The 19,575-nt window shown below is 39.8% G+C and overlaps 1 protein-coding gene across 7 annotated transcripts in view; it reads right to left on the bottom strand.

Moving 5' to 3' along the window:
• SNCAIP (synuclein, alpha interacting protein) overlaps nt 1–19,575 on the bottom strand; it is a 145,394-nt gene that overhangs the window by 21,767 nt on the left and 104,052 nt on the right. For 6 of the 7 annotated variants that reach the window (XM_012664272.1, XM_012664267.1, XM_012664269.1 and 3 more), the window contains one exon: nt 14,095–14,208. The exons of the other annotated variant lie outside the window; for it this stretch is intronic. In XM_012664272.1, the coding sequence (XP_012519726.1) occupies nt 14,095–14,208 (114 nt within the window). The remainder of the gene's footprint in view (nt 1–14,094; nt 14,209–19,575) is intronic. 7 annotated transcript variants of the gene reach the window in all.

Here is a 19,575-nt window from a genome sequence, read left to right as displayed (position 1 = left end):
AAAACTTATACTATTGAGATAACTAGCTTCTACTTTTAAGTTTATAATTAAACATAAGCCTTCTCAATCCCATACCTCCTGCAATCTACAGGCTTACAAAAAGAGGCAATGCCTTACTTTGCTAAGTATAAGATAACTTCTCAGAAATAACACCAGGACCCTCTTGATTTTTCTGACCGAACGTTGGTGGCATTTTAAAGCTAAAGCTTTATCTTCCTTCATGTTAAAGGGAGGGAACCAAAAGCTCTAAACACAAACTTTTCAAAAGCAAAGTCATAATCCGTTTGCATTTTACCCACTGAGTGTTTGTGGTATTTTCATGTTATGCTTGGCCTTTGGAGAAGGCAGGGGGATGGGATTTCACTATTTTAAAATAGAAGAATTAAACATAAAGTTAAAAAAATATGAGGGTGGTAAAAACAACAGCATGAAGTTTAGTGGGTGGAATTTGACATTTAAAAAGATGATCATGTGTTTGCAATAGCCTTGAACTTCTTTCTTCTTAGCCTTTTAAAGGATTTTTTTTTTCCAGTTATTTGCTCGGACTGGTCATGAACTTTTATGCTTTTCTGGATTAAATTTGCCTTCATCTTCCGAATATGCCAACTAATCTGCTAAAGGAATGTTGGATAAAAACAGCCAACTCCTTTAATGTTTCACCTCTTGTGCTGTGGAACAGGGCACTGTTTATAAAGGTATCTGAGACATCAGGGACAGACTGAACATTTGCACCATACTTTTCCCAAATGAGCAAGCAAGGGGTACGACCCCTAAAGAGCAGGAAGAGAAAAATGTAATCAATGCCTACAACCTACCAAGAATGCACCCGGGAAAGCAGGGCGAGTGTTAGCTGCAAAAGCAGACAGACTCTGTAGGAAATGAAACTCTCAAGGGTCCCTAGAGAGTGAGGTGGAACAGAGGCTGGAGGCTACGGCTGGAGTTACAAGTTAAATAAGGATAAGCTGATGTGCTCAACCTTCTTCACAGGCAAACCTGGACAAAGTTGATGCTGATATTTGGATCAGAGCAGGTGATATTTTCACAAGCATGAGGTAAAACCACTTCCTTTGTTTTTCCTAATTAGGTAGGGGGAAAATACTGGATTACTTTTATTTGGAGACAAATGATTGTACCATGTGATTTTTTTTTTTTTTTTTGTAGAGATGAGGTCTTGTTATGTTGCCCAGGCTGGTCTTGAACTCCTGGGCTCAAGCAATCCTTCTACTTTGGCCTTCTAAATTTCCGAGATTACAGGCATGAGCCACTGCATCCAGCCTCCATGATCCTAACTCTTTAAAAATCTGGATGAGTGGGAGTATCTCAGGATAAAAGATATAATCAACCAGACTGAGGTTAATGCCTAAGATATACGGAAACTGCACTGAGGCAGGTTGTTGTGCTTCTACCAGTGACAAAGATGGCCCTAGGGGAACAAATCCTCTTCAATGAGTCAGTACCAAATTTATGGTGACTTGGTTTGCTCCGTTGTATTAAATCATGGCCTCTTAAAACTGTGGAGGGGAGAGGTTTTAGGGAATCATCCAACGCAAATAGCCTTATTTTATAAATCAGAAAACTGAGGGAGAGGACAATGGCATATAATAAGTGCCACTTAATACCATTGACAGGTTCTTGGAAACTGTGGCTTTAAGCAAAATGACGTACAACAAAACCAATTTACCAAAGGTTCATTGATATAAACAAGAGTTAACTTTCTATGGCATACGTCTGGTCACAAAAACATCACTAAATATCTAAATAAAGACCAAACACTTTTAATATTAAACATGGAAATAAATGTCAGCTACATATACATTTAAGAAAGATTAATAAAAATAAGTAAGATGATTATTTACCCAATTATTCCAGTTGAGGATAGTGGTGGTCACAACACATCCCAGCAGCTCAGGGCGTAAGGGCAGAAGCCACCCTGGACAGGAGGCCACCCCATCGCAGGTGCACTCATAGACACACCCCCACTCACTCCCACTGGGACAATGTAGACATGCCTGGTCCCCTAACATGTACGTCTTTGGGATGTGGGAGGAAACTGAGTACCCAGAGAAAACCCACACAGACATGGGGAGACGCACCAACTCCACACAGACAGATTCCAGCCAAGAATCATTTTTTTTCCTTTCTCATCAATGTAAAAATGAAACAACATTGAACAAATGACATTACTCAAGGACCTGCTGTATTCTCTGATATTCTAGCAGCTTCTTTCTTCAGCAAGGAAAGCTCAGAGGAGTTTAAGATACTTCAAAATGGTTTGTAGATACCTTCTTGTCAGTGTATTTCCATATATTTCAGACCAAATTAAATATTATGGTGGGAATATCTATTCCACATGCACAAAAAATGCCCTTTACTAAGATCACAGTGTTTTGATTTTAGTAATGGGGTTATAGGCCATGGATTACTGCATTTCCTAAGACTAGGAATTTTCCCATTGTAGAAATCCAGGGGAGAATCTAGGGCCTTGGACTTTTCAGGGGCTTGATAACATGGGAAAACAAGTCCCACAGGGCACGTGTGAGGCAAGAGTTGCCTTGGCTCCTGAGGGCTCTGCAACTCAGGCTCAAGCTGTGTTATTACAATAACCTGTTTTCTTTTCTTATAATGGCATGGATACCTCCTTGTCCTTGCAAAAATAAAGATTCTACTCAATTCAATATGCAAGACTTACATAAAGAAAGAGTCATTATTTGACTGTTCAGAACATGATGGGTTTTGCCCAGCACCTCAAATCCAATTTTGTATTCTCCGCAGGACAATGTAAGAATTTAAAATAAGATGATATGAAATTGGCCTTTCCCCTGAAATATGACATGGAAACATAAATGCCCCATCGTACCGTGCAGAGAAGTACTACCAACAGTGACTGGCTGGCTGTACGCCTGGTCTTCTCACCACCGACACTTAGGATTTCTGAGGTGAGTATGGAGATGGCTAAAACCTCTGGTTCTGGTAAAAGCCTATTTAATGTGCACTTTGAGAAATTCTGCTATGATTTTAGAAAACATTCCTGTGGAGATGCACAGTCCTGTAATTCAAACAGTAATATATTTGACAAATACTTCATGAGGAGGACAAAACAAATATGGCTATTTTCTCCCACTGAGAAGGCCCTTACTGATTAGATAGATGCAGTGGTGTGCACCTCCCCTTAGCCCTTCAGTGAGTGCTTTCTCTCTCCCTCCCTCTCTCTCTCTGCATCTCTCTCCGTCTACAGGAAGAAGATGTTAAAGGAAGAACGTAACTTCAGACCTTCATTTCCCCGTAAGTACTGCTTTCAGAGAGTATCGAATGCAGCCGCAACTGGGCGCAGCCCTTCTGTATGATCTGCTTCACAGAACGCCTCTCCGACGACGTACATGTCATTCATCCACCCACACGTCCATCTAACTACTCAACTTTCATCTACCGACTGAACTTCCCTCACGCACCAGTTTCCTCTTCCGGGGATTTTCTGCTGTTTTTGTAACCTGTTTTAATGTTGTATTTTATGTGTTCCTAAGGGCAATGAAAGTTGTTTAAAGAGGCAATTAATGCATGTAACCTATGAGATTGGCTAGACAAAGACTAATAAAAATGTAATTGAAAAGTATGTCACAGGTTTACTGCTGGTGTCAATAAAATCTCTATAGTTTGTGGTATAATCATAAGTTCTAAAGCAGTCAGCTTTTTCTGTGATACAGATTATCAAATATAATATGCCATCAGTTACAAGATTCATTCCAGTTTTTGAGACTTTAAAATGTTAAAAAAATGGCCAACAATAATTTCATCATGTCAGTTATTGTAAGACACATGTAGAATCCAGAGATGGTAAAATGTTTAAAAAAATTACATCTAGGAATTGACTAAGTAGGTTATGACCTAAACAATTCTTTGGCAAATTTCTGTTATATTTTACTTATGGTAAAACAAGTAAGTGGAATAATACTGATGGCAATAAAAACAATAAATTAGAAGAGATCCAAGAGTCATAATAGCCAACATTTATCTAGTGACTGCCAAGTGCTGGGCAATGTGGCATTTCTCACTTAGTCCTCAGAATAACCCTGTGGGGAAGGTTCTATTATCCCCATTTTACAGATAAAGAAACTGAGGTCCAGGGAGACTTTTTCTTTTCTTTCTGTTTCTTTTTTAAAGTAAAAGTATCCAAGGCTGTTGAGCTAGTAAATGGCAGGGCTAGGATTAAAACCAAGACAGCTTGGCTTAGGAACTGATGTCCTTCATAACTCGATTTTCTTTCTTCTGAGCATGAATATCCATAACTGCTCATTCCCCCACGACTGCTGACTCTGTAAAGGACATACTCCCTTTGTGCTCTCAAAGACCTCACGATTAACTGCCTGTCCGTCTGTGGGTTTGTGGAGCTCTGTGTCAGTTACGCTTTTGCAAGATCAGTGCTTGGAGAACAGATGGATACTCATACTAATCAAAGATTTTTCTATTTTGCTTTCATCTGCAATCGCAGCACTTTCAGCACTGTTCACTTATTTCTGTCCCATGACAGTGAAACAATAAAGTCAAGGGAATATTTCTCCTTTTTAAAGTAAATTGTGGAAAAGCAACAACAACAGCACAGCCTGCGGAAGCACCCCCTCGCCAGCGCGCCTATCACTGCTCATGACCATTCTTAGGAATTGCTGACAAGCCTTTTCTTTTTTCAAAAAGTGTTCTTTAAAAGAATCCAGATCAGAGTAGACATTTAAAATGTAGAATAAACACAGTGTAGGCAAAGGTGCTCTTAGTAAATGCTGAATGCTATGATGCAGGTTGTCTTTGCAAAACAATCTCTTGACCAAAGTTATGTGAGTGATTCAGAAACAAAAGTAATCACAGATCTGATGTTTGATGTTGAAGGTAACACAGAGCCCACTGGACCAATGACCAGTGCAGGACAGCCTGAAGCCCCCGAGCAGCGGAGGGCAGGGATTTGCTGCGAGAGCCTAGGAGACACAAGCTGAGCCTTCATGCTTGCATAGAACAGCCCAAGTTACACAGGCGGTAGCTTTGAATTGAGATAATTCTGTCTCAATTGTTTTGCCAGCAATGTCTTTCTCCAGGGACAGCAGAGCAGGCCTAGCCAAGGACCCCCTGCGTGTTCCTTGGGTCTCTCTGAGGCTTCCACCTTCACACTTCCTGTGGCTAGTCCTGCTAGGCACAGTCAGGCAATGAAATAATTGCCCCCTCTGAGACTTCATGTGTCAAGATGAGGAAAATCGATTCTTATCACCGAAAGATCTATCACTCCAGGAGACCACTAAAAACTGCTGGCTACCCCGTGGTACTGGAGTCTTTAAAGGTAATTTTTACAAGAAAAAGAACACAAATTGGGAGTCAAATAGAACCCATTCTTTAAGAATCTATATGAAGGGCAGAGGGCAACTAAAATAAACCAAGAGAGGAATTTTCCTCCGTACTATGATTTCCAGAGTTATTTACTGAAGAAACAAAAGCAGAACATATTCAAGTGCCTGCTTGATGTAGAAAAACTTGCATGTGCTGAATCCATTAAAAAACTGTTCAATAACAGTCTTCCTTGAGAAAATATTAGCCTTGTAATGGTTCCAAGTTCAGCATCTCTGCAGGTTATCTGTTACCTAAGCGGCTGTGGTACGATGGCTGGACAGGATTCACAGTTCTAATGGGCTTCTACATTTTTCACTTGGGTAGGATGCTCTCCTAAGGGTGCTCCTAGAATGCCCCCCTCAAAGCTGTATTTTAAGTCTTAAAAAATGCTTATCAGCCTGAAATAATAGCTTGAAGATTGATACTAGCATGAAGCAAATGTTTGACACAGCTTTTCAAATAGGTCACTAATTTCCATATTTTCCTCTAGTCCAGCCAAGAAATCCACGCTATCACCCAACAAGTGCCAGAAAAGGCACTTTCTTTTTGTTTTGTCCAACAGTTTCAAAATTATGAGAAGCCTGCTGTGAGAGTTGAATAAAGGGATTGGCATATATAAGCAACATTTCCCACGACAAAGAGTGCCGAACGCCCAATTATTTACTTGGGGTCTCAGAACAGCCATGCAATCCTTTCCTCCTTTTCTTTGGCAAGCTCTAGCAAAAGTACAGGCAGCCTTTGCACTGATATCTAAAATTCCTCGTTAGACTTCATACAAGCAACTGAAATCAAGGACATGAAACAATGATTCATACAATTTAATAAAATTCTGTTTTATACTGAAAATGAAATATGAAGATTAGAAGTGATCAAATCCTTCTGGTCATTTGAATATTCTATTTTCTCTTTTGCCAATACAGATGCTCCTCGACCTTCAAAGAGGTTATGGCCTGATAAACCCACTGTAAGTGGAAGATGTTGCTACATCAAAGATGCAATTAATACACTGTAGAGTACTGGCTGTCCACCTCATGAGCGCATGGCTGACTGGGAGCTGTGGTTCGCTGTTACTGCCTGGCGTCGTGACAGAGTATCATACTGCATGTTGCTAGCCCAGGAAATGACCAAAATTCAAAATCTAAAGTATAGTTTCTACTGAATGTGTTTTTCTTTCACACCATCGTAAAGTCAAAAAACCGTAAGTCGAACCATGGTAAGTTGGGGACCCATCTATATAAGCAAAAAATGGCATTCTTATGTACTGCCTATGAACTAGTACTGGCAGTTTTTAGGAAACTGCGGATGGGGACTAGTAAGTACAATGCACAAAGAAAACAGAGTAATTATAATATTTCAAAGACAGCAGATTTTACAAATTTTAAATGTTCTGTCTGCTCTTTTCTTCATTTCATATACTTACTACAGTTGCTCATTTCTTCAATGAGCTGTGTAAGGTCCTCCAAATATCACAATGTATTCTTAGGTAAAATTGAAAAAAAAAGTCTTCTTCAGTTAAATCAATGCCGCTGTAAACAACCTGTACAAATTACCTATATAAACGGAGACAAAACAGAATCTGGCCCTGAAGTCAGAGGAGCTGAATTGAAATCTCATCTTTGCTCTTACTAGCCAGTAGATCAAGGGCAAGTCATTTAACTTTCTATCTTCAGTCTCCACATCTATAAAATAGAGATAAAAACAAGATCTCATAGAGTTTTTTTTTTTTTTTTTTGAGACAGAGACTTGCTCTGTTGCCCCAGGTAGAGTGCAGTGGTGTCATCATAGCTCACAGCAACCTCACTCCTGGGCTCAAGCGATCCTCCTGCCTCAGCCTCCTGAATAGCTGGGACTACAGGTGCATGCCAGATGCCTGGTTAATTTTTCCATTTTTAGCAGAGATGGGGTTGGGATCTTTCTCTTGCTCAGGCTGGCCTCAAACTCCTGAACTCAAGCAATCCTCCTGCCTCAGCCTCCCAGAGTGCTAGGAGTATAGCGTGAGCCACCGTGACCAGCCTCATCGGGTTGTTTTGAGGAATAAATCATATAATTTACAAAAAAAATCTAATGGCATGGTGCCTGGCAATGGCACACGTGGGAAAAATTTTATATGTATATATAATATATATATACTAATTGAAGTTACCATGGCTAACGTGACTCCCCAAATTGTGGTGTAACAGAGGTAAAGGCCTGAAAAAGGGCAAAACATATTATAAGTTGTCACTTTACCCCCAATATCTCCCACTCTTTTTGGAAATTAAAACCTGCATTCCTGCCCGAGGCCAGTAATCAGAGGGGCAGAGAAATGTTTTCTGTTCTTTGTTTTCTAGTATCTTAAACCACAGGAGATGGCTCAACAGAATTATCCAGGCAAAGGTCATGGAATCATCTTCACTGGATATAAAGTCGATTAGGACCACCAACCATAGTTAAACAGCAGCAGCCTGAAGCTGAAAACCCCCTTGAAAAGCTCTGTATTTCTGCTTAAAGCAGGGGGTGGGGGGTGATGGTTCTTTAAGACAAGAGTCTGTCATCCTCCTCATTTGCTGGCAAATTATTATTAATAATAAACTTCTCTTTTCTTTTTCTCAAACCACTTGCTCTCATTCTTTGTTCAGCCTTGGGGACAAGTACTAAACTTTTGGTAACAGAATTTGGTGTCCCCAGGTAGGCCTATCGGTGCCCCAGTGGAATGGCACCCTGTGACTGCTGCCGTGGCTGGAAGAGGTGGGGACAGCCCTGGGTCAAGCCACGGGTCTTTGCCAGTAGTAGCACCAGCTTTTCGGGGTGTGAGAGGGAGGGTCCACCCACCCCAGCAGCTTCTGGAGCCTATTTAGCTCCAAGGAACTCCCATCTCTCCCTCCCCAAATTAGATGCAACAACCTGAACCTTGTTGAGGAAAAGGAAATGGATTTGGGAAGAGTTATGACACCTTGGCCCTTTTGGTGAGTTCCCCAGCTTGCATGCCAAGACCCTTGATTCCACCCATTTGGGGAAGGTTGTGAACCTTCCAGCCCTGTGGTAGGGCATTTCTAGGCACTGTGGGGCTGGAAGTCAGCGTTGAGCAGAACTAGGGAACCTGGGAAATTTGTTCCCTTTTGGATTAGCAGAAGTCAGTTCTCATATTAGGAGAATTTGGTTCTCATTTGTACAGTTCCCATTTGTTTGGTAAGGCTTTGGCATTTGAGATTGTTTGCGTTGGGAAGTGCCTATATTGTCTACTTGTCAATTTGTGTTTGTTGTTGTTCTGAGTTTTGTTTCAACATGAGAGGTTCTATTTTTAATCCATCTGAAACCTCCCTTGGGGAGAATCTTGGCTGAATGGTCAACTTATAGCTATAAGTCTATGTGTAAAAGGAGAATGATGTTATTGTAATACTGCTTGGCCAATGTGCATGGTGGAGTATGAGGAGAAATGGCTGTGGAATGGAACCTAAAATTATTATACTACCTTACAACTGGAATTGTTTTGTCAAAGGTCAGGTAAATGGGACAAGATCCCATATATACAATCTTTCATGCAATTGAATAATATAGAGGCTGAAAGGCCTGGGACAACATTAATGGTAAGGACAGTCAGACCCCAGGTGATAAACTGGGGAGGAATTAACCAGGTTGGATTTCATGAGCCCTTTCAATCCAAACCTCACAGAACCCACTCCCCTGCCACCAGCTCCACACCTGGTAGGGAAGGTGCAGTGGGCTTGGCTGTGCTTGAGCTTGTGCTGCTGGGGTCCCACTGCCCTGTCAGCCATGGCCTCCCACCCCTGCTGGAGCCCTGAGGCTGGCCAGAGAAGTTGCCCCATGTGGAGTTAGGCCTCGGGCAGCTGCTGTCAGCCACCACTGCTGCTGCCATCTTGGCACTGTGAGAGAGGCCAGGGTGGGTGTGACTGGAACTAATTCTTCAGTTCCACTCAGACTGGGCTATGACTCAGGAATAGGAATGGTCTCTCCTTTCAAGACCTGGTGGGGAACTCAATTTGGCCAGAGAGCACCGGTAGCTGGGGCAGGGCAATTTCCACTATGGCAATACCTGACAGGGAGCTTCACAAAAAGCAAATGAGATCCCTTTGAATTTTGGGGAATGCATCTATCAGGAATATTGGAAATATACAGATGTGGATCCAGAGGCCCCTGAAAATATATGTGTGGTTAATATGAATTTTATAGGGCAGAGTGCTCCAGATATATGGAGGAAACTACAGCGTGTGGGAGGGGCAACTGGCATGATTGTTGACATCACAGATTGTCGACATCACCTTTAAAGTATATAATGCTGGAGAAGAACAGAGAGTCCAGCACTCAGATGATAACGAAGGGGGCCCAGGGCTCTATGCCTCACTAGTGGCTCCAATCTAAATATTCCCACTGGAGCCCCGGGTCCGACTGATAGTGGGGACTCGATTAGTGGACTTTTTAATTGCCACAGGAGTGCCACCGCTGCCAAGCCGAGTGGGCGGAAGTCGTCCGGGGCCCCCATGGCAGCCGCCCCCACCCCCTGCCACCAGCCACCATGAAGGTGCTCCATGAGCCAGGCAGGGCATGGGGGCAAGGCAGCAGCAAGGCAGCTGTAGGTGAAGTGGTGGCTGAGGAACTCATCGCAGCGGGCCCAGGAGCTGGGCCAGGGGGAGTCACTACCAGAGTTGGTGCTGCTCCATCATAGAGTCTGGCAACCCTGACGTTCTCGGTGGCTTTGTTGGACCTGGGCAAGCAGCAGGAGCACTGGGAGCTGTTCTGAGGGTGCCTCCAAGCTGGCTCCTGCTGGCTTTGAATACCAGGGCCTGGGGAAGCACACAGGAGGCTGCCACTGCGGAGCAGTTCATTTTCAAGTTTGGGCCTCAGCAGACTTGCCCATCATTGGTTGAAAGAATAAGAAAGTTCTCTTTCTCCCGAGGTCTACCAAAAATTAAGGCTATATGGGCTAACGGGACCCCAGGACGTGCAGAAAGAATTTAAATTCCCCATACCAATGAGTATAGATTCGTGCAAGACCCATGTGCCATTAATGATATTGTACAAGTGATTATGAATGGTACTCAGTCGCATTTGAATGGCACGATCCTGAGACTAGGATGACCTCACAGTATTGCCGGACCATGCTGCCTCAGGGGTTTAAAAACTCTCCTTCCCTGTTTAGTGAGAGCTTAGAAAGGGACTTGCAGAACCTGCAGTTGGACCAAGGGCTTCTGTTATAGAGTATAACCCAACAATGTACAGATTTGCAAACAGCATGTTACTTATTTGGGATTCCAAATTAGCAAGGGAACTCTCAGACAACTGCAAGAGTTCTCAGGAATGGCAGAGTTACTGATGCTGGGAGACCTCCCCCTGTCGGTGGCGGATCAGTCAATGCCAGAACCAGACTGGGATCTTTTCCAGTTATCCAGAGGTAACTTTTATGGTTGTGCATGCTCATGGTGTCACTTGGAAGGACACGGGGCTCCCGATGGCAGGAAATAAGGATATTAAGTACACCACTGAAATAATGGCCCTGACACAGGCTGTGGCTGAGCCCAAGCAGGTGGCCATCATGCACTGTCCTGGTCACCAAAAAAGGAGGCCACTAAGGGTGATCTGTTCCTTGGGGCCTTGATACCCCAGTTAGATTTAGATCAATATAAACCCCACTACGCTAATGAGGATGAATAAAGAACTAGAGCTTGGGGTGTTGACACTTGGCTCGACACAGCGAAGTGGAGACAGAATTCTCACGGACTCATTCTTCTACCCTAAGCCTTGGTTCGGCCCCTTATGAAGCACCTACATGAATGCACACTCTATGGGCATGATGCCTTAATGGATTTGGTGGGACTTCATTTAAGAGGACCCCATTTGACAAATAATTCAGAGCTGCCTTTTACGTGCTTGTAACAATCCAAAGACAGAAAAGCCATCTGCTGCAGAGGGAACCCAACATGTGAGGACTCACCCTTTCAATAATTGACAAATTGATTTCACTCATATGGAAACTTCAAATACTTGCTTGTGTGAGTAGATACCTTTTCAGGCTGGGTAGAGGCTTATCCTACCCAAATGGAGAGAGCATCTGAAGTTACCAGAATCCATCTGAGGAAACTCATGCTGAAGTATAGACTCCCTTCCTCCATGTAGAGTGATAATGGACCCTTCTTTATATTGGTGGTAACTCAGCATGTAAGCAAAGCCCTACATCTAGAATGGAAATTGCATGTATCCTGGAGACCTCAATCTATAAGAAAAATGTAGAAAATGAATCATACTTTAAAGAAAACGATAGCAACATTGATGCAGGAAACCCATTTAAAGTGGGATAGAATGTTGCCACTTGCCCTCCTCCGGATAAGGGTAGCCCCTAGAAGCAGGCGAATGTTGAGCCCCCATGAAATAGTTTATGGGAGACCCTTCCTTGCACCCTGAGGTAAGTATGGTAGTATAACCACAAATGAAGAAAACAGAGTAAAGCAATATGTCAAATACTAACCACTATGAATAAGTTTGCCTCTTTCAGGTTTCCGCCAGTTGGAAGCAGAGGAGTGGAAGAGACCCTACAAAGTGCCTCTAACAACTCACACCTTGCTGAAATTGTCAGGAGTAAAACCCTGGGTCCATCATACCAGAGTAAAGAGGTACCCCATGGAAGAAAAGGACCCACACCCCTAGTGGATGAGCTAGACTTCAGGCAATCTAAAGTTCCCGTTTAAGAAGGAAAAATGAAAGTGTTGATATTTTTGCTAACCTTTCTTTGGTTATTTGTTCTGTCTACAGGATGGAGAGACAACTCCTTAGTGAGGATTTCCCAAACTATCACCTCTTCTGCTGCTCTGTCTCACTGCTGGGTTTGTCACCCTAAACCCCGTTCAGTGCAAAGTAATAAACAGAAGCTGGTCTCTCGGATCACCTACAGGGTGCGACTAATAGTTCTATACTCAGAGGTCCCATGTTTTTTCTTGCCCAGCCCTGTATCAGACATTGTGTACAAGGTGACAGCAAGGACACACAGTCCTAACGGTGTCTTAGAAAACAAGCGGGGTAAAATCTCTTACCAGGTATCCCCCATTTCACCTTGTCAATCCTCAAAGGAGTAGTTGTTGCTTATGCCCTTTTTCACCCAGTAATCTGTGGTATTCCTTAGTTTTGTAAATCTACTGCCAAAGCTTTGACAAACCAGAAAGATCAATGGCATAAAAAGTATAAATCTTCCATCTAAAACGTCACCCCAGTTTAGCAGGATGTAGCTTGATGACTATGTCGTTCCTCTTCCCATAGATACGGAAGGATAAAATCGACAGTAGGAATTATGTGACACAGGAAAGGCCTGAAAAAGGGTAAAATGTATCACAAGTTGCCTCTAAAGACCCCCAGGCCGCCCCAACACACACACTGTTTTTGGGGATTAAAATCTGCATTCCTGTCGAGGCCAATGGTCAGAGGGGCAGAGGAATGTTCTTTATTCTTTGTTTTCTAGTATCTTAAACCACAGGAAATGGCTCAACGGAATTGTCTGGGCAAAGGTGATGGGATCATCTTTACCAAAGATAAGGTCGACCAGTACCACCAACCATTAGCCAAAGCTGAAAACTCCCTCTAAAAGCTCTCTATTTCTGCTTACAGAGGGGACGATGGTTCCTTAAGACGAGACTTTGCCATCCTCCTCATTTGCTGGCAAATTAATAAACGTCTTTTCCTTTTTCTCAAACCACTTGTCCTCATTTTTCGTTCAGCCTTGGGGACAAGTATGGAACTTTGGGTAACAGTGGTAATATTCTTAAGCCCATATTTGGAACTTGAGATCATCATACTTGAAAAAGCAAAGCACAGTCTCTTGCTGATAATATCACAACTTACTTCCACTAGGAAAGTTTATGAAGCCAAAGGGGATACAGTTATATGCATGAGAAGCAATTTTCTTTGCCACAAACAAATATGATTAAATTTATTTTAATACAGTGCTGACTTTATTGTTTTTTAAGACCGAGACTGGAATTTTGTGGTTCCAATTTTTTTAAAAGATAATTCACACCCATCCCCCTCAAAGGGAGGTAGTGATTTTTTTTTTTTTCATTCCATACACTGGATTGTGATCCGTGTGTACCAGTTATTAACATTAGGGCTTCCTGACATGGAAGGTGGCTGTAATTGAGAGCCATGTAGTTAGTACGCTTGCTCAGCTTTAATTGAGTGATGCTTGATTAACGTCTTATATGATTTTCTTTGTCACTTTGGGTTCATGAAAATATGTCATTTTTCTTTTAGTAAATGTTAAATGTGTTCATTGTAGGAAATTTGAGAAATACTGAAAAATTAAAAAAAATAGAAAAGAAAAGCCACTTGTAATTCCACTCTGAGTGATAACTATTATAAAAATGTTGTGACAGTTTTTTCTAGTCTTATTTTCTATTTCTTTTTCTCGTTCTTCAAAATTCTAAGTTGGAAAAAAAATTCTAAGCTGGTACTAATTTATAAGAACAGTTTTGTATCATGTATTTTTATTTAATATTATGTAATGAACATTGTCCCATAAAATCCTACCAATAGATGTAGCTTCATTATTTACCCAATATCCTATCTTGGGATAGCTAGGTTGTTTAAAACTTTTCTTCATTAAAAAAATGCAACAATGAATATCATTGCTTATAAATCTTTGGGTACATTGTTGATGATTTCTTATGTTTGGATGTTGATGGACTAATAAAAAAAAGGAGGAAGGTTGCGTAGCATACAAAGTGAAGATACTTAAAGATTCTGTCATACCTGGCCGTAGCAACCTGCGTAATGAATGAGGCTCGGAAAATCTTTAGAACAACTCAATTCTGCAATGGCTTCCGTTTCGCTCACCAGCCAGCGTACACACTCCAACTGACCATTCTGGATTTTAAAAAAGAAAGAAAGAGAGAAAGAAATTGAAGGTAATTCAGGTTTGAAAAATACCTCAAAGATGGTGATTTTGCCAAGAAAAGAAATCATATGAATTTTGTCTTTTATATCTGGCTTAATTTATGTACACTATAAATATATCACCTAACTGTATTTTATTCTTGATCTGTGGTTTTGGCTCTCAATAAATTACAGAATTTTACTTAAATACATCTCATAATTTTTATCAGTTATTTAAAAATCACTTTATTAGGTTATAATTTGCATACTGTAAAACATACTCATTTTAAGTATACAGTTTGATGAATTTTTAACAAAGATAAACACTCCTGTAACTATAACTTCAAACAAGATATGGAACATTTCCATCATCCCCCAAAATTTTCTAGTATCCCTTGACTCTCATCTTCCCCACCTTTGCCCCAGACAGCCACCAATAAGATTTCTGTCGCAATGGATTAGAGCATGCACTCTTGTGCTGGCTTCTCTCATTCACCATGCCTTTGAAATGCAAACATGTTGCTGCTTATATCAGTAGTTTATTGCTTTTTTATCGCTGCAAAGTGTTGCACTGTATGACTACACCACCATTTGTTTATCCAATAACTGATAGATATTTGGGTTGTTTCCACTTGGGGGATGATGAAGTTGCTATGAATATTCTTTGTGAATATATACTTTTCTTTCTTCTGGGTAAATGCCTACACTGGAATTTCTGGGTCATATGGTAGCTGTATATTTGACTTAATAAAAAGTTATCAAACTGGTTTCCAAAGTGGTTGACCACTTTACACTAACACTAGCAGCATATGAGCATTCCATTATTAGTTGTTCCAAATCCAACACACGGTATTGTCAGTTAATTAGTTGTTATTCTTCAATTAAAGTTTATAAGATAGAGCAACTGATTTCCAAATCCCAAAGTATTATATTTGTTAATGAAAAATTAACAAATTCATATTTGAAATAAAAAATTTTATTAAGTGAGCAGATGAATATCTTAATCAGTAAAATATTTAAAAAATTAAAAAGGGAAATGTTATTTATCATTTACCATTTATAAATGATAAAACTATTGCTACAGAAAGTAAAATAGCCACAGTTTTACATTTTTTAGGGCACCAACCCTCTTGAACATTAGGATCAGAGGGACAGTAAAGTAAAAGTAGGCAGAAAAAAAGAGCAGGATTTTCTTGCAGTCCTTTGCAAAGGTCTTATAAATTTATGCCAGATATTTTCATAATTTTTAAGATTTAAACTTCTCTCCCTTCTTTAAATATTTATTGGGTTTTTATTCTCAGGAACTGTGAAAGTTCCAAAATATGATCAAAACATGTAAACTATTAAAATATAGTCCATACATATTATGGTAGAGAGTTTTCCCTACACTTATAATAGACTAATGTGATATATATTAATATAACCTAGTGATTAAAACCCAGACTCTGGAATGGATTTAAATCCTTAATCTGCCAGTTAGTTACAAGACCTCGGACAAGTTACTTTACCTCTCTGGTACTCAATTTTCTCATCTGTGAAATAGAGAGGATAATAGCAACTATCTCATAAAGTTACTGCGAAGACTAAGTGAGATAAAGCATGTAAATTCACTAAGCACACAATACTTGTTATCTTCTATTACTAGAATGCTCTCTTAGATTCTCACAATAACTCTTGTCAGACAAATGAGACATTCAACCGCCTTCCCACTTTGTACTGTGTGGAATTTTAGTGCAGGAGAGAAAAGCTACTGTGGGCAGGGAGCCAGAGAAGGCTTCAATGAGGGTAGCATTTGGACTAGTATAATAGGATTATTTTCTCTTTCTTTATTTTAGAATTCTAACATTTAATTTCTCAAGGGAAAAAGTCTATTCTAAAAGCAAGACAAGGAGGTAATCTTCTCATTCTTCATTTTATCCTATTCACATAATGGTACTCCCAACTATTCACATGCAGATTCTCCTCTCTTGAGGTATTAATATTTAACTTGAGAGGCTGGTGTATATGGGCTGGCTCCCTGGTCCCCTGGCTTCTGGCTGGTTTGGCTGATGGAGAGCAGTGGCAGGAGATCAGGAAAGGAGAGTGAATTTGAGGTCCTCTCTGCTCCTGGCTTCCCTTCTATGGGGTTGCTATTGGCCAGTGGAGTCCCTCCACCAGTCAAAGGGCAAAAGTCATCCAGTCCTTTCTACTCAGCTCTCTCTATCTCAGGTTCTTATAACCATTCCTTTCCCAGCCTCTTCAGGATTTGGGGAGTAACTGTGCCCAGGTTGTTACAGTCCCCAGGACAGTGCAATTTCCTTTGTGAACTGCCTTCCCCCCACCCATCCTTTTAAGTATAATCTCTTAATTGTAGACTTTCCTTAAATTTCATGATTTGAGCATGCCAAATGTTTCCTACCAGGATTAAAAACAACAGCAATAAAAACACTAATACAAGAAAGGAGTGAAAACCACATTGATTATCTACTAGGCAAGATGATTTATATAAACTGGTATTCACACAGAGCACAGAAATGTGAGGCAACATTTCTGATTTTTGTTATATATTTTCTCTCTTGGTTTTTTTTTTTTTTTTGGTCATTTTAACTAAATTAAAGGTTTATTATTTTTTTTATCTTTTCATAGAACCAAATTTTGTTTTGTTGATTTTCTCCATTATTTTTCTATTCTCTGTTTCATTTATTTTCCTTCTGATTTTTATTGTTTCTTTCCTTCTGCTTGCTTAGGATTTAGTTTGCTCTTCTTTTTCTAGTTTCCTAAGGTGAAAGCTAAGGCTATTGATTTGAAGTCTTTCTTCCTCCCCTTCTCCTCCTTTTAGTATAGTCATTTACAGCTATAACTCTCCCTCTAAATATTGCTTTAGCTGCATCCTGTAAGTGTTGGTATGCTGTATTTTCATTTTCATTCATCTCCAAATATTTTCTAATTTCCCTTGTGATTTCTTCTTTGACACATTGATTATTTTGGAGTATAATTCCACATACTTATGAAACATCACAAATTGCCATAGGTTATTGATTTCTAATTGCATTCTATTATGGTTAAAGGACATAACTGTGTACTTCAATCTTTTAAAATTTATTGAGACTTGTTTTATAGCCTAACATATGGTCTATCCTGGAGAATGTTCCATCTGCACCTGATAAGAATGTGTATTCTGCTGTTGTTGGATAGAGTGTTCTATTAGATGTCTGTTAGCTCTAGTTAGTCAAGGAGGCAACATTTAAAATAAATAAAATGCTGTTAGAAAGGCAGAAGGAAATATTATATCACTACTGTAAGTTTGAAACCAATATTCCTTGCCATAATTCTAAATACCAAGAAAACAAAAAAAAAAGTTATTAAATTCTAGCAGGAGATTTTTGCCTGTCAAAGTCTCTGAGCCTGGGGTCACTCACTTTATGTTAAAAAGTAATGTCAGTAAGTGTTTGAAGTCATGTTATCAACAGATCAACACTTCGCCATTGAGCTTAATTAGAAGGACTGAATGACAAATGAAAGGAAATTGAAGTTATTTCATTCCAAGTCTGTTTAGCTCCTAAAATAACTTCTCCTGCTGTCCCCGTTTTAGAAAACAGACTGCTCTCACCTTTTAGAAATCTTTCTTTCCAATTACTTTGCTTAACCATTTCTAAAGGGCACTCAATAATCCTCGGAACTCCCACAGTATCTACTCTTGGGTCCCCCAGAAGTACTCAATAAATTCTGTATGTAACTGGAAAATTTATTGTGTTCCATTTAAGGAGTTTAAGAGTGGGAGAGAGATGTTGTTAGCCCTGATATGACTTCAAAGCCCCTTTTCTCAGCTAATCTTTTTATTTGATACTTTATCTCTGACTCTGCTTCCTGTCAGCCAAGTCATATTATCTGAGCAACTTCTGCCCATTTGTACCAAGTTTGTTTGTCCTTAATGACAGCGGGGCTCTCAGAACTGTGCTTAATGAGGTGAAACACCACTAGGTGGTTACTGGTGTCAAAAACAAGATCCTAAAACAGAAGAATGATGACTTCTTTGGATTTGCTCAACTTCATCAATAGCCATCAAAATACACTGAATGGACTGAGGCAGGACATGTGTCAGGACAGATTTCTAAAGAGGGTGGCACCTGTTACAAAATGTTTATATTTACTGCTTTTGTAAATTCTAGATTAAATAAAGGAATAGAAGACCATTTCCATTTCTCAAATCACTGTCCAGAAGTAAAGTATCAAAAGCCTGAGACCCCAGATCTGTAACAGCTTTTGAGTTGTATGGGTTTGAAATCTTTTTCACTCAAACAAATTAAAAAAATATTTGCTATTCATTTGCACATTGATTGTATGATGACAATACTATGCTGACTGGAAGAGTTTAAGAATGAATTAACCCATAATATGGATATCATATGAGGTGTTCGTGCTGAAAGTTGGCTTAATGATCACTAAGTTTCTCAGATACCTTCCTACTCAGAAATTTTTAGTCTATCAAAACAAGTACTAGGATATATATAAATAAAGAAAAAAATATTTCCATCCAAGTATACAGTTAGGAGATATTCAGTAGTCCACCATTGGTCAGGAAGACTAATGAGAACTGTATTTTATAAACACTAAAAAAACAAGGCAAATCTCAACATTTATTGGCACTGCAAGAATATTTTATTAATCACAGATATAGGCCCATTAATGGCCATACTCAACCCCTATCTTCCCACAGGACTCTGTCACAGGACTATTTCCTACACTTGTGCTGCTGACAACCTACCTGCCTTATTCATCAGCTATCAGCTCCTTAAGAGTAGGGACTATGTCTTATTCAAATTGGTACTGCCAGTGCCTAATGTGGTACCTGGTAAACCGGGTACACGTTGAATTCAAGTACACTAAACCTTGACTTCACATTTGACTTCTCTTCCTTCATGATGACTTTCTGCAGCTTAGCTCTTAATTTGACATAGCATCATTCATAACCAAAGGAAAATTATATCAACCAGGGTTATAGATTTCTTATTTTATTAAAGAAAATGTTATTTTCTACATTATTTTTGAAGTCAGACCTTACTAATTACTTTGCTTAATTGAGCAAAATTAAATAAAATGAAAAATATTTTTAATATATAGAACTTTACTGAATGGTCAACAAATTAAAGGTATAAAAATTTAGGTTTGCATAAAGTCTTTATTAGGGGCAGAACAGCAACTGATTGTTTTTCAAATAGGTAACATGTTCTTTAGTGAATTCACAAGTAGGTTTCTTTAACTAACAAGTTCCCCTGATCAATTTCAATATAATTCTATTTATAAAAATTATGATTATTCAGCTTTTAGAAGACATGATTTTATAAAGCAAAGTACATATGCAGAAGCACAAGATGGATT

The sequence above is a fragment of the Propithecus coquereli genome, unplaced genomic scaffold, assembly GCF_000956105.1.
Source record: "Propithecus coquereli isolate 6110/MARCELLA unplaced genomic scaffold, Pcoq_1.0 Scaffold88, whole genome shotgun sequence".
NCBI classification, from domain to species: Eukaryota; Metazoa; Chordata; class Mammalia; order Primates; family Indriidae; genus Propithecus; species Propithecus coquereli.
Note: the sequence above shows the minus strand (reverse complement) of the source record. Positions and strands in the feature narration are given on the sequence as shown.